This window comes from Adiantum capillus-veneris, chromosome 19 (genome assembly GCF_014529385.1).
Source record: "Adiantum capillus-veneris isolate H3 chromosome 19, ASM1452938v2, whole genome shotgun sequence".
Taxonomy (NCBI): Eukaryota; Viridiplantae; Streptophyta; class Polypodiopsida; order Polypodiales; family Pteridaceae; genus Adiantum; species Adiantum capillus-veneris.
This window is the reverse complement of record NC_140949.1, coordinates 88,820,589-88,835,974: the sequence shown is the minus strand read 5'-3', so window position 1 is coordinate 88,835,974 and position 15,386 is coordinate 88,820,589. Positions and strand designations below refer to the sequence as shown.

Below are 15,386 nucleotides of genomic sequence, written 5' to 3'. Positions count from 1 at the left end.
TCCCCCTCCAATTACAAAAAATCACTCTAACACAAAGGCCTACATACCTATAAACTATTGAGATGGAAGCTCAATCTCTTTAATTGTGACATCTATAAACTGTTTGGACCATTGCCAAACCCTCCAAGAGCTGGATGCCAACCCACAGGGCTGCAAAATTGCCAATATTCATTAGAAGCTCATTACCTCGAAGGAAACCAACCTTCGTTGATATGCCTTGGCAAACATGAGATCACTGCTTTAAAGTGATATCAGACCACTTTGGTCTCATCATAACAAAATAAACCAAACTTGCCTATACAGACAGAATTGGTGACCAACAAGGGGATATCAGTCATATTGAGTAGAAACGATTACAAATGGAGGGTTGATTGATTTTGTGAACTTCCTGCCGAGAAACACACGTTCGCAAAGAATAACAATGTGTGGTTGTCATTCACATAACTGTTCACTTTCTACATGGGAGCAACAGGAATATCTCAGAGAAAATGAAATCAGTTATTGTGACGAACATAGCCCCTTGTTCTCCTGGATTCTACAATGGCCTGCATGTATGTAACTCTGGCATACCTAATATCTCAACAAATTAAGACTGATGAAACAAACTAACACGTCAAAGCCTTTCAGAACTCATATCTTAACAACTAGGGGCTCTCCCGCCAACCTGAAAAGGCTACCGATAAGATGTATGGCCCCCACTCTGCACTCTTGTTTAAGGCAACTTCCATGGCATGCTTCTGCATCCTCATGCATAAGAAAATCCAGGCTCGCGTGTAAAAATGAGAGGCGTGACAAGGCATGAAATTTACTCCATGCGCGTCAGCATCAAGCTTGAAGATCTTTGGCTGCCCCCCCCTGCCTACTCCACAAGGGTGCTACATCGTTAGGGTCATCATGCTCAATCGATCCAGTATCCACCTTTATAAGAGGCTCTGTCTCCTTATCCTTAACCACCTGCAAAAACAATAAAAGATTACCTCAGTCCTTCCCATCACAAGGTAATAGGAATTAAAAAAACTACCCAATTGGTATAGCTGTTCTGGTTCCTGAATCTAAATTCAGATAAGCAAGTAGGAAGACAGATTCTTTTGCACCCTTCACTCCAAACGCATGGCAATAGGATCTAAAATTTCCATTTTGACAAATACATACTCAACATCCATGATTGATGTCAAGGGCCTACACATATATTTCATGTACCCGCTTAAATGTAGAATGACCCATTTGGAGCCTTTTCTAGGTGTTGAAAGATGTCCAAGACAAAGGCTGATGGTAGAGACAAGTTTTGAAAACAACTTGAGCATTTAGGTTGATTGTGTGCTTAAAGTATACCGAGGATAAACAAGAACAGTGCTAAAAGTAGTAAGAAGCAGCAGACAAAGAGACCCTTACTCTAACTTGCTCTACTTTGCACTAATGAATAATGACAACGGAATGTCGTAGATAGAATCAGATCTAGAACTCGAATGCTGGCATGAGCTGTGTTTTTGTCAAAATGTCAATGTAGAGATGACTTCAGACTAACCAAGTGCCTTGCACTTACTTTGGTTCTCTTCCCCTTGAATGGCTATGAAATTCCTGCTGCAGAATGCATGACAATGAACCTGTGGGGTGCCTTTTGTTTTGAGGAGTGCTGAGCAGCTGTTATGAGGCCAGACATCAACCTAAATGATGTGAAACTTATACAAAGGTGCTTGCCCTACAACACTAATGAGAAGGACTCCAAACCAACAAACTCCGCCTCAAACTTTTCCCTTCATGCAGCTACAAGAAATAGGCATGTCCATGCAACACTTTTAATACATTGCACACATGACACTTAAAAAACTTCAAAACCCCCACCCCCCACCCCCCCCCTCCCCCTTCCCCCCCTCAAAAGATAACATACAGCATCAAAGATAAGATAGCAGCTCACCTGAGGTAGTTGAGAAAGAGATTCAATTGCTTTTTGTTGGCTCTCTTTCACAGAGATATACGAATATAAGCCCATTCCAACAACTGCGACCCCAATGCCAAATATATTCTGCCAGCTGAAAGGGTTTTGCAGCAGTATGTAGCCGAATGCCAGAACAAGGCATGTCTTTAAATGTCCCAAGACCTGATAAGTAACTGGAGAAGTCTTGCCAATAACAAGGAATGTACTGAAATTAACAGAAACTGATATCAAACATGACAAGATGATGAAGCCCTGCATTAGGAAAAACGCCAGCGTCAGTATACAGGGGTGTGTGTGTGTGTGTGTGTGTGTGTGTGTGTGTGTGTGTGTGTGTGTGTGTGTGTGTGTGAGAGAGAGAGAGAGAGAGAGAGAGAGAGAGAGAGAGAGAGAGGACAGTTCTTGTAATAGAGAGAGTAAAATCATACCAAGACAGGTGTGGTATAGGTGAAAGAAAACACATTCTCCTTTGTAAGAAAACCATCAAGAAAGGGGCCTGTGATTAGCAAGGTGGTCGCTTGGTAAGGGCATGATTGATATAGTAGCTGGGTTGAAGAAACTTTGAACTTTTTTTGTATAGTGTTAGTCATCTGAAATAGCATTTGTCAAAGAAAAACAAGACAGGACGTTCGAAAACGTGATTACTTTTTGGTCAGATAGGTGATGATAAATAACTACAATAAATCAACGCCTTTATGAAGGATACTATCTGTGCAATACAAGTGGTTATAATAGCAAGTACAGCAAGTAATGATCCTAAAACATTGAGCTGCAGATCTGTAACAGTTGCAATACCAACTCCAACAAGGAGTATAAAAAGAGCCATTTGAATTTGCCGGCTGCAAAACAAGAGCATAAGAATGCATTCAAACAGTGAGGAAAACTTCAGCGAATGTAATGTAAAGCATGCTAATGCTATGCTACGGAAATTCTGAAGACAGACAAATAAACTAACTTTAAAATCCAAACCATGCAACATCCAAGCTTCCAAAAAAGCATACTGTACCAAAAAATTGCCAAAGCTTGCAAGACTTAACACACCTGAAGACTTTTCTCAGAAACAAGGTCTCGAGTAAAACAGTACATGGAATTATTGCAAGCTTTGTCATCTGCATAATAATTTAAACAAATTACCAATCAGAAATACCTTACAACAAAAGCCAGTTCACAGAATCCTTAGATCTTTCAACACATGAACAAAACAACAACTGTCGTAGTCAAGCTAAGCCCTGTAAAGCTGCTGAATCCCAAAGAGCTTTATCATTACCAAACAAGAGACAGGTATTTCAAGCTGCATGTAGTACCTGATAAAATCCAACTGAGTTAAAACCCAAGCAAAGGTTCAAAAGTCCAATGGAGATTCCGTTTAGAACCCCAAACCCCATCACTGTGCGTGGGTCGAATGGTTTATGCTCAAACATTTTCAACATCTGAGCCGCGTGCAAAGAACAAAATGTCACCAGCAGGTGCCAGCTTGTCAATGTTGTAGCTGCAACAAGCATTAAAAAAAACCTGTAAATGCTGTGACCGTTTAGCATTAATTCAGATAAGTAATAAAGCACAACTCAGTTAGAATCATCCCCAACATAAAACTAAACATTAGAACAGGGGTTTATGCAAACAAGATGCACAGGGCTTGACGCTTCAAAAAAGATGTTACTCTGTTTCAAACAAGGAATAAGTGGAGCAAGAGATGAGCAGACTAGGCAAAGGGGACAAAATTTTCTCCTAGTGGCATAAGGTTACCATATCCTCAACATTACAAAGTTCGGGACACTGGTTTCACATGTTCAAGGATACATAGTGGTCTCAGAAATCAACTTTCTGCATTCCCGTTAAAAAACAGCCATTTCAAACAGTGTTCCCCCTCTCTCCGTTCAAGAAATGGCCAGTTCCAGTCCAGATGTCCAAGGAACACCCTTCCATTCCCGCACGTCCCCCCATGGACCCAATGGAATCCAGGGACAAGAACGCCGTCCCTGCATTCCAAGGTCCCCGCAACCCATCCCACATACCTATGCCATAAAGACATGATGCTCAAGGCTTAATTTTTTTTTAAAGGGAAGCCTTGCATGCCTTATTTCACTTTTGAGCAAAGAACAAATCTTGTTCTACACAGACATCCAATCAAAGAAAGTGCCTGAAAAATGCCACGAACACATCACATGGTCAATAGTAGCCATGAGCTTTTTTTTTGAAACTGGTTTCCAGGTTTTGGGGGGTTTCGTTCCATGTCCAGAATGCTATCTGAGAGAGAGGTTACATAAAAAACTTCAAGATAAATGTTGGCATGCATTCACTGCACAACAAAAGGGTATACCTTCATAAGTTCAGAATAGTATGAACTCACGAATTATAAGAGGGACTAAAGGCTAAAGCACTCATAAAACTATAAAAGCAAGGGACACAAGAAAAGAAAAGAAAAAACAAAAACAAACAAACAAACTAAATCACTTTGTTTGCTACGAAACAAAACTAGATAAAACAAAACATTGTTAACTTAAAAAAGTTTTTAGAAAAGGCATGCGTAAAATAAGTTGACGCAAATTACTTGGCTTAAAATAAGTACGCAACTTTAAGCAAAAAAGGATAAGACATCTCAAAAACTTAATCCTAGAAATCAAACTTCACACAACTTCTACAGGAACACATTCTTAAGTCCTCAGGTAAGCTAAATATGAAATCGAAAAATGAATACTACTACAAACCTACGAAGAGCAAAGATCCAAACTTGACAATATGTGACCTCAACTTCGCTGCTTGTCCAAACAGGAAGAATAAGATTATCACCTTTATCATGCATAGCTTGGACAATAGCTATGACATCCCTACTCACGTCATCAATGCCCAAGAGTAGGTGCAGGTTTGTATAGAGGTCATTCATGCTTTGAACGTACTCTACAAAACCAACGAGCTGAGTTTCTATCACCCTCCAGAGGTGATGGGCATACTCAGCCATGATAAAGGCTAGCATTTGTCAAGCTATAGTAGAAATACTAGAAGCGCTAGAGATCAAAACAACAACATAAGGTGTTATTAAGTCAAACAATAAGTGGGCTTTTTAGCTCCCCACTTCTATTGAATTTACTACTGATTATCTTGAACATTCCAAAGGAAGAAACATTAAAAATAAACTTACTACGATGCAAAAATGAACGAACGTTTTTCATGATTCTTTTGAATGAGTATCCTTTTTCAACTAGTAAAGAAATAAGATGGCAAGATTGAACAACAAAAGCAGATTTACTAGAACAAAGACGAGAAAATCTTTATAGTTGAGAGCAAATGACACCGTACTTAGCTAAAAGAGATATGTTGGAAAAAATGTGAGGCATACGGATGATATTTAGATTGGCATATTCTGGTTCAAGGCGCTTATCATAGATATCTACTTCTAATCCCAAGGGAGTCTGAAAAATCTTGAGGTCTAAAAAGGCACAACAATTACTATTTGTGGTACAGTGAAGTTCACAAAACTCCTTGGGATAAATTCCTCCGCCTACAGAACTCGAATTCAAGTACATAAAATCTTGAAAAGAAGGAACGTCAAGAATAAAAAGATCATCTACAAAGCGTCTTACATTGCATAACTCGTGCAAAAATATTGGACAAGTGTTAGCAAGGACAAGACACTCCATAAAATCAAACTCATAAGTAAAAAGATAGAAATTAGCAAGAAAAATAGCACAATTGGTGCCCATAGGGATACAAATTGTTTGCTTGAAAAGAGAGTCGCCGATGGTTATATATAAATTGTCCAGAAGAAAATCTAACCAAGATATGATGTCAATGTCATCTACAATCCTGATGAATCTCTTTCTTCCTTTGTCTACATCTACATTCTTACTTTTCAGCCATAAGAAGTCAGAGTTCAAGGCTGACTTTTCTACTAGCAATGCCTTGTACCTAGAGTTTCTGGCCTCGCTCTCGGTATGGACTCTCTCATCACGAAAGAGTGCCTTGATGTGTTGTTTACAGTTCAACAAGCTGCTTTTCGTAGAAAATTTCTTATGTCTCCTCTTTCAGGATGTGATATGCTTTTGGGTATTAGATGGTTTCGTGAGCATAACCCTCTCATCGATTGGGAGGCTAACACTCTCACATTAAATGCCAAGACCGACTCCCCCATCATCATTTGTGATGAGGAAGGTTTGCATTCTTTGCCTCTCATTTCTAATGTACAGGTAAAGCGTGAATTACGACGAGGAGCACAAGCGGCATTCATCTATGCTACTCCAGTTTCCCAGAGCATTCAAGCTCCAGACAAGTATTCGGATTTGTTTACCAAGTTTAAGCATCTCTTTTTGCAGGATGATCTTCCACCCCGTCTCCCACCCGAGCGGCCGGAAGACCATCGCATCAAGCTTATGGAGGGGGCACACTGAAACCGGCCTGTTCAATCCAAAAAGGGCGGTAGACTTTACTTTAAACCTTGATTTAGCTTTCACCCATTATTAGTCGTCTATTTTACTTGTACTTTCAAGACACAACAAAGGGGAGAGGGATACAGGCTGCTAGATTGCACCTGTATGAGTAGACGGACACCAGATTGGCCCCTAACTTAGGCGCCCCTTTCGGTATTTCTTTATTGTTAAAAAGAGGGAATAAACGCTGAGGTTCCCTACAAGTTGCCCCGCACAAACTCGGCTGAATTTCCACTGTTCCAGTCCGATTTCGGCATCATAACTGTACTAGAACCCTTCACGGTCAGTATTCCCACGCATTGACCGACTTTCCCGACGCATACGGGCACTTTGCAAAACCTGGCGAGAATCTGCAGCACGCTGAATTCTCTGTTTTCAGCCCTGAAAATGCGCCAGATCACCTGTACAGCGGTCCCCTTGCGTCCCCGAACCTCTTGGGGGTATTAGGGTCCGTTTAGGGCCAAAACCCTAAACCTGCAAAAATACACAGCAGGCTGTAATTTGCTGTTTCGGGCTCCGTTTCGCGTGCCGGTCGCATCCGTTGCAAGTCCTCGAGCTCCCGCACCTGTAGGGCTACTTGCCCTTTGAATCGGACGAGATTTCTGGCGTGAAACCTCTCCGAATTCACCTGTACCTGCGGGGGGATTAGCCGCTAGCTAATCCAGTACCTGTGCAAGAGGCTCTTGCCTCGGCAATCGCGCATGAACCCACACAACTGTACATTGGTCAAATGAAGAGCCCACTAGAGGGGCATAACATATTGCCAAAGGGGAGAGAGAGGGCAGTGCGTAGCGTGCAGGGCATCACTCCTGGCACCGCACTGTGCATAAGAGGGAAAGCAAGCACTCCATAGCTCTTAACCTGTGACAGGAACTTGCAGAATGAGCCTCCCAGCTATAAATCACGTTTTTGCCTTCTCTATAAGTAGTAAACTGGCCTCATAGTGCCAAGTGTCACTCATTTGTGCATTTTCCCGCTTTAGACCCTCGGGTCTAAAAATATCTCACCTGCAGCCTCTGTTGACTTGGCCACAGAGTAACAAAATGATCCCCATGTCAAACTGCACGTAATGACGCGAAGACATTTTCAGGTCCCAAAATAGCAGTTCCCTTAATTTTAGGAGATGCTGCCATTGTATCTTTCTAGGTCATCCGACCCTCTTTGTACACTGCGGCCACATCCAGAACTGAAATGTAGCCTCTGTAGCAAAGGATTCCACTTTGGCTAGTCAATGACCCCACTTGGCTAACCATAGTCCTTGTCCAACCTTAGTGCTCTCTTGCCCTCAGGCCTAGACTCCCTCTAGACAGTTCCACACTAGCTATGCAATGCAGGGCAGTTAGATTTCCCGAGGGGTGTTTCCAAAAAGTGAAAGTAAATAAATAATAAGAAAGAAATCAACAAAAAGGATAGATAGTAATCACACGCTGGTGACACACACCCTATCAGCAAGGCTCCCTACCGTTTGAACAAGACACAGGAGGAAGAGTTAGAGCGACAACTCACGGAGTTGATGGCCAAAGGATTCATACGTCCTAATATAAGTCCTTTTGTTGCTCCTATTTTGTTTGTCCGAAAGAAAGATGGTTCGTCTCGTTTGTGTGTTGATTACAGGGTATTGAACAAGATGACCGTCAAGAACAAGTTCCCAATGCCTCGCATTGAGTATATCCTTGATAGGCTCAATGAGGCAAAGGTTTTCAGTAAGGTTGATCTCAAGAGTAGGTACCATCAGGTACGGGTATTCAAAGGCAACATCTTCAAGACCGCTTTTCGCACCGAGCGAGGGTAATGGGAGTATGTTGTCATGCCTTTTGGATTGACAGGTGCCATGGGTACATTTAATCGTCTCATGGTAGGCCGTTTCAGCGATACGGTCGACGTATGTGTGTTCATCTTTTTGGATGATATTCTCATTTTTTCTGCATCGTGGGAACAACATGAAAAGGATGCAAAAGGATACTAACCCGTTTGGATGAGTGTCAGTTATACATTGCAGCTAAGAAGTCTGAATTTTTTCTTACCGAAGTCACTTATCTGGGTTATATCATTTCTGCAGAAGGCGTCAAGCTAGATCCCGCGAAGGTAGAACAGGTACGTATTGCGATTTGCCCAAAACTGCATTTGATGTGCGTTCTTTTCTTGGTTTATGTCAAGCATATAGTTCGCACATAGAGAATTTTGCACGCATTGCCGCACCTATGACTGATGTTTTGAAAGGGGTCAAGACTCGCCGTCAGCGCGTAGACTTGCCCGAAGTAGCCATTGAGGCTTTCCCAGCTCGCAAGGTTGCGGTGATAGAAGCACCGCGTCTTATCCTTGCCTCTTGGGATGACCCCTTTGAGGTCTGGACGGATGCGAGCAATGTCGCCATAGGCACTGTGCTTCAGCAGCATGGTCATCCTATAGCTTTCCTTAGCCGGAAGCTCAATAGTGCAAAAAAGAATTATTCAGTTTATGATAAAGAACTTTTGTATGTCATTCACTCTCTTAAGCATTGGAAGCATTTTTCGTATGGTAGAGAGTTTACAGTTCGCATAGATCATCAAGCCCTCAAGTGGCTCCAGTCTATGCCTAGTGCACATTGGAGTGATCGCCAAGCACGGTGGTCACAATTTTTTGAGCAATTTGGAGGTTTGATTGAGTATGTGCCTGGAAAAGCTAACCCTGTTGCAGATGTGTTGAGTCGCAAAGGACAGATTTTGACTCTTGAATCAAGGTCCACTTTTTCTATCCAGGGTGTGTCTTTTCGACAGCATGAAGAATCAGTATGCGGATTCCGAGTTTGGTAAGCATTGGCAACTATCTCATTCGTGATAGTTTATTGTATTTTCATCAACATTTATGTGTGTTGCCCTCTCTCAGGCCAATCATATTGCATGATGCACATGATTCTCTTACGGGTGGGCACAGGGAAATGAACACCACTTTGGAAAAAAAAGAAAGATTCTTTTATTGGCCTAAAATGCGAAAGGATGTGTTTCGTTATGTCACTCAGTGCACTATATGTCAAAAGGTAAAAGCTCCTCGAGGTAAGCAGCAAGGCCTCTTGCTTCCGCTGCCTATTCCCGATGGACCTTTTCAAGATATTTCCGTGGATTTTGTGACTAACCTTCCACCAAGTTTGCATTCAAGGAACACTCAATGTTTGACAATTGTTGATCGTTTCAGCAAGTTTTGCATGTTGATTCCTTGTAAAGCCACAGTCACTGCACAAGATATAGCACGGTTGTTCATTAAGCATTGGTACCCCCTTTGTGGTTTGCCAGAATCAATGTTTCAGATAGGGATGTTAAGTTTACGTCCAATTTTTGGCGTGCACTCTTTGAAAATTTTGGCACTAAGTTGAATTTTTCATCGGCTTTTCATCCACAGTCAGATGGTCAGACAAAGATTTACAATCAATTGGCTTTTGATGTTTTAAAGTCATATGTGCATGATCAACAGTCTCAGTAGGAGCTTTATCTCCCATTGGTTCAGGCTATTTTGAATGACTCTTTTTCCTCTGCCATTGATCGAACTCCGTATGAGGCAGCTTTTGGTCGTCCGTTCCAGTCACTTTTGACTCGCTCGGTGAGTCAAATGCCTGATGCCAATGCTGAAAGTCAGTCATTGGATGAGATTTCTGACAGTGTGAAGCTTCGGCTAAGCAAGGCTCAGAAATCTTATTCGCGTCAAGATGTTTCGATCAAGGAAGGGGATTGGGTGTATTTACGAATCATGAAGCAACGTCTTAAGCAAGTTGGAAAGAAGTGTCCAAAGTTGTCTTTTCGAATGTATGGTTCATTTCTAGTCATTAAAAAGATAAATGAGGTTTCAATGAAATTGCAGTTGCCTAACTCATGGCCAATGCACAATGTTTTCCATGTTTCTTAGTTGAAAGTGTTTCAAGGAACGCCTCCACAGGACATTTTGGAAGAAGAAGAACCGTAGATCATCGATGAAGCTGAAGTCATGGAGCCAGAGAAAGTGTTGTTGCATCGATTTCGGCATGGTTCAAAGAAGCAAGTGAGACAATACTTTTTGAAGTTCAAGGATCGAGGAACCCACGAAGCAGTGTGGGTCGATGAAGAGTTTTTTAAGGATTACCCAGAGTTGTTGGCAGACTACAAGGAAGCCATGCAGCTCGGTACCAGTACCTCACTTTAAAAAGGAGGGGATGTCACATACACATCCAACCCTATGTGTCCGTGGACAAGCAAAAGCATGACAAGGGTTCAGCCAGTCCAGTCAGTCTAGCTTAGGAAGTGTTCTAGCACTTTTGTGAGTCTGTTCGCAGACCGTGCATGCCCAGGCACTTAGAGTAGATGCATATCCTCTGGTTGCACATAGCATGATTATCACCATTACCATCAGAATCCAACAGAATCCATCGGGAGCATTTTCCAGTGCATTGAACCTATTTTTTCTATTTTTTATATTTTTCACTTATTATTTTAAGTGACTTTTGTTGGGAACTGGGTAGGGCAATTTTGCTAAAGTTATATATAAGCAAACCTAGGATTAGGCTAATTGGTAGAAGAGCAAGGAGAACACAAGCACAAGTGCAGCAGGTTCCCCCTCTCTCTCTCAACAAGACTCCCCCCCCCCCTTGGCTGGCGTTTTCACCAATCCTCTTCAGCAAATCCAGCCCTGCCTTGGCGATTTCAATCAGCGTTTTCAGCCAGGGAATTCAGCAACAAAAGGCCTCTACAGTTAGCATTTTTGGTCACCTGCTGTCTAGCGTTTTTCAGCCAGCCTTCTCAGCGTTTACAGCAGCCATACCAGCGTTTTCAGCAAGGGCTTTTCAGCAAGCAAGTGCTCAGAATAGCAGCGTTCCTGCAGCAGTATCTCAGCACCATCAAACAGTGTTTTAGGGCAGCATTCCAGCGCCATAAGACAGCGATTCTCAGCAGCAAAACAGCGACAAAGAAAGCCAGTAGAATCAGCCTTTCATGCTACAGCCCTAGCATTTTGGATCTAGCCGTTGTCAAGAGTCACAGCCTTCAAGTCCACAAGCAACAGATAGAAATTCGAGTCATTGCCGTTGTCTCCACACCTTGCATCATAGTTCTCAAGTTTGCATCAGAGTCTTGTACCGGTTTGTGCAATCAATAGTAGACGACTCTCACCATCGAGAGTGGGGCCTTCGAAGGAGGGTTTTACAACTACCCGGTGTCGTATTCTCTTCTCTCTCTATCTCTCAGTCTCAGCACCTTCACGCACAGTGTCCATTCACTTTGTTTGTGTCCATTGCACTCTCTCATTAAAGAACGGAAGGCTCTTCACATTGGGAGAGCAATTCAGCACCAAAACTACCCCTTGGTGGCCATCTGCAATCCCACATCGAGAAGGATCCAAAGGTGCATCAGATCAGCCCCGGAGGTGCTTCATCTTGAAGAGTTACTGCGACGACATTCACCATTCGAGTAAATAGAGTCTTCACTTGATGTGTGTACATTCCATTTACGCAATCTAAAGCAAATACCACGAAGGCAAAGGTCTGGGGGGGCCTTGAGAGGGTTGGTTGCGACCCCATCCGGTGTCATTCTCCTCTTCTCCCTCTCCCTCTCCCTCTCCCTCTCCCTCTCTCTCCCTCTACACATCTCTCGCTCATTCCCTCTCTTTAGGAAAAGTAAAAGGAACCATCATTCACACTAAAGCAATCACTAACACAACGAAAAGAAATAAAAGATTTGTGGAAAGTGTAAACTTAGATCTTCACCATTTCAATTCCACTTCACCTCACACTCTAGTAGCCTAGTGTCACAAAGTGTTGACATTTCAACCATGTTTGTTGAATTAATTGCTCACATGGCAGGGTGTACGGATTAGAGTGATGACAAGTAAATTGTATGGCAACAACTAACATAGCAATCCAACGCAGATGCTTTTATTGGTCGTTCATCACACATGCTTGTGTATTCCTCCATATGCTAGAGCAAGTTCCTTTTACTGGTTAAGTTGCTTTGTTGGTTGCTTTTATCAACCATGAATAGAAAATGTCAATGCGCCAGTTGTGCTCAAATTCATCTCATCACTTCAAGACTCGAGCTCCACATGCCTTTCACACACAACATTAATGGGCACCCCTAAGTCCCTTCCACCGTACGCATGTCATGGTATAAACACCAAGCTCTTAGCAAGCAAACACAACAAATCCAAGCTTCTATTACGTCCAATACCATAAGAAGTGCTCCACTAGATCCGTTGGGTATTGTTGCAAGGTGGTGCACATGCATACTCGAACCAAGCTTTGACAGCCATTCACCCATCATACTTTACTGTTTACAAAACCCCATGCTTAGATATAAAACAGACTAACCTGTGCACTCTTTTTATTTCAAAGTTTGAGCATTTTGAATTGGGTATCCAAAGAGGAAACCTGAACATCAAGTCACATCCATAAAGCAACAAAATCATACACACTCTCGCCTTCCAAGACTAACAAATATAAAAACAGTAAAAGTAAACCATTACTTTCTAAGAGTTTCAGCTCAACCGACATTGTCCTTGCAAGTCACCATACAAGAACGCATTCTTCGAATCCATCTGATGTAAAATTGTAAATCCCGTCGTTTTGAGGTAATCACAACTACTATTGCACAAATTGTGGCCATCTTGGCATTGGCTACAAAGCTGAATGTGTCTTCATACTAAATTCCATATGTTAAGACTAGCTTATGCTGCCATCTGCATTGTGCTTCGCCTTGTAGACCAACTTGCAGCAAATTGATTTCTTGCCTTGAGGCAACGCAACCAATCCAACTTTAATTGACTGCTTCCATCTCCTCAGCCATGGATTACTCCAATTTTACATCTCCAACAACATCCTCAAACCATGGGGATTCAACCTATTAAAACCACTATTGTAGACGTTAGAAACTCGTTTCCTTCTTTAGGCTTCCATCTGTTCTTATTGCCTCCTCTCCCTTTACTATACACTTTTTTTACAAGAATAAGGTGTCTCATAAGTCTTGAAAGACATTTCCATGTACCAAGAACCTACTTGTTCTTGCATACGCTTCCGTTTTTGGTTCCATGTGACTATTTATGGATTCATAAAGTGATGTATATGGATCCAGTGATTAGTATAGCTGGGAGAGTGGCTCAGCATAGAAAGCTATGGCTGCTTTGGCTTGAATTCTTGGCAAGGAACCATACGTCAAGCAAAGCATCTTAAGCCCTATTCCATTTACTCCTCCTACAACTAGCCCGTAAAAAAATAATTGACCCCCAAGCAATTTAAACTAGAAGACCTCTTCCGACTTGAAGGATCCCAGACAAGGCCCTAATTAAGCCTTTTACGCAGCCCTACGCAGACAATCTGAGGTATTGAGGACACATGCACAAAATCCTAAGAGACATTATTGGAATGCTTAACGACACCCTTGTACACCATTGACCATTCTATCGAGAAACTCAGCAACCCAGGCTCAGTTTCAACAGGAGGGTTACTGAAACTAGACACCCTTACATGATTGACCACTCTGTTGAGAAACTCAACAACCCAGGCTCAGTTTCAGTAGATGGATTAAGAACGAACTTAAAACGCATTGCAACTAAAAACTACTGGCTCATATGGTTATCCAGAATCAAGCGCAAAATCTCACAGTACCCAAACACAGTGTGTAGCATAGAATGCCGGACATTTCAAAATAAGTTCCTATATGAAATGTATAAGTTCCTATATGGAATGTAATCTGTTGCTAATTGTAGTAAGTCTCTTGGCTTGAAATTTTCTGCAAGATGCTACAGACAATCATAAAATTAACAAGTTTCTGATCTTCCTTTCCTAAATAATTGAGGGTGTGTAGCATACCAAAATTAAATCTAAATGTAGTTAGGAGGGCCTTGTTGCAGATGACAATGGCCACAGAGGATATTACGGAAAGGCTGAGGGCCCCAACAGTTCCAAGCTGCCTTCCTGTGGCTTCTGTCATCACGGCCTCGGGTACTTGCTTCTACCTCCTCCTCTCTCTCTCTCACTCTCTCTGTCTGTCTGCTCCACTTACGGACTGAAGATCGAGAGCTAGTAAAGCAAGGGAATGCAACCAGATCCGCAATGCAGCATGACTAAGTAAATGCCAAAGGGCGAAAGTTGAAGGCGGAAAAGGCAGAATGGCAAAGCTTGCTGGGCGTGCAGAAGTGCTTCGAAGGAGGAGGGGCGATTCACAGTCGAGCGGGGTAGAAGGCCACAATCGTCTTCAAGCGTCTGATGTTTGTGGGAGGGGCAAGGTCTAGAGAGGCGCTTAAGCCTTACCACTTTATCCTCTGCTGCAGAAGGGGGGGCAATGGCGATGGACCTGTGGAGAAGCTGACGCACAGCAATTCTCTTTCTGTCGAGCACTTTAAACTCCTCTCATTAATCAGAAACGTACATAAAGGAAGTGACCTGCAATCGCCCGTTGCCCTCCCCCACGCCCCCACGTTCACCCGACTTCGGGCAACCGAACCTGCCGGTCACTTTTCCTTTCGTTGAATTTAAGACAAATGCATCTCCAAACAGAAATGTCAATGTTAAAATTGTTTTAATATATACGGTTGGAGGTCATAGGACGGTCCTTGGGTGGTCCCATGGAAGTTGGGTAAGAGCCCCTTCCCATAAACCCACCCAATAGGGGTGGTTTGCCGGACATTAGGACCTTGCGAGCGTAGGCACTTGGAAGCTTCAAAGTTAGGTAAGAGTGATCTCCCATTAACGAGATAGAGGTTGCTAGGAAGAGCTTTCCAAATTAAGCAACCATCCTAACAACACCCTCAAAAGTTGAAGTCTAAACTGATTGGCCTCCATTGTGTAGTTGACACAATTTGGGGGGGTAGAGCTTTTTGCCAAGCATCGTCCGCATTTAAATATGTGTGTTGCCCTTTTAAAATCCATAATGTACCAAAGAAGAAACGATGTCTTCGAAACCTTTTTTTGTAGCATCCTGTGTGAATCGATACGAACCTTGTGATGTCTTTAGAATTTAACGAGCATGTTTGCCAATTTACAAAAATCGATATTGATAGGGGTGCGGGGGGGCCTTAACTACCCTTGAAGTTTAAGA

At 42.5% G+C, this 15,386-nt stretch overlaps 1 protein-coding gene across 3 annotated transcripts; it reads right to left on the bottom strand.

The window, feature by feature from the left end:
• Nucleotides 1–313: 313 nt before the first annotated feature.
• LOC147434430 (UDP-xylose transporter 3-like) lies at nucleotides 314–14,716 on the bottom strand. Of its 3 annotated transcripts, none has more exons than XM_086490897.1 (7): nucleotides 14,159–14,716; nucleotides 3,238–3,422; nucleotides 2,975–3,042; nucleotides 2,640–2,772; nucleotides 2,362–2,523; nucleotides 1,916–2,188; nucleotides 314–954 (listed from the first exon to the last, which is right to left on the bottom strand). In XM_086490897.1, exons 1-7 carry the CDS (start codon nucleotides 14,277–14,279, stop codon nucleotides 826–828), a joined length of 1,071 nt encoding a protein of 356 aa, XP_086347023.1. In that variant the 5' UTR covers nucleotides 14,280–14,716; the 3' UTR covers nucleotides 314–825. The 3 variants fall into 3 exon arrangements, with proteins under 3 accessions (XP_086347023.1, XP_086347024.1, XP_086347026.1); XM_086490898.1 differs by having other exon boundaries at nucleotides 3,238–3,445; nucleotides 14,159–14,279; XM_086490900.1 differs by lacking the exon at nucleotides 14,159–14,716 and adding an exon at nucleotides 12,662–12,684.
• Between the last annotated feature and the right edge of the window lie 670 nt (nucleotides 14,717–15,386).

Bases quoted from the DNA above. Each gene is read 5' to 3' on its own strand.
- LOC147434430 (XM_086490897.1), bottom strand. From the start codon at position 14,279: ATGACAGAAGCCACAGGAAGGCAGCTTGGAACTGTTGGGGCCCTCAGC. The intron at 3,423-14,158 runs GTATGCTACACA...TGCTTGTTGCAG, and splicing joins TACATTTAGATTTAATTTTG to CTACAACATTGACAAGCTGG. The intron at 2,189-2,361 runs GTATGATTTTAC...TTCCTAATGCAG, and splicing joins CCTATACCACACCTGTCTTG to GGCTTCATCATCTTGTCATG.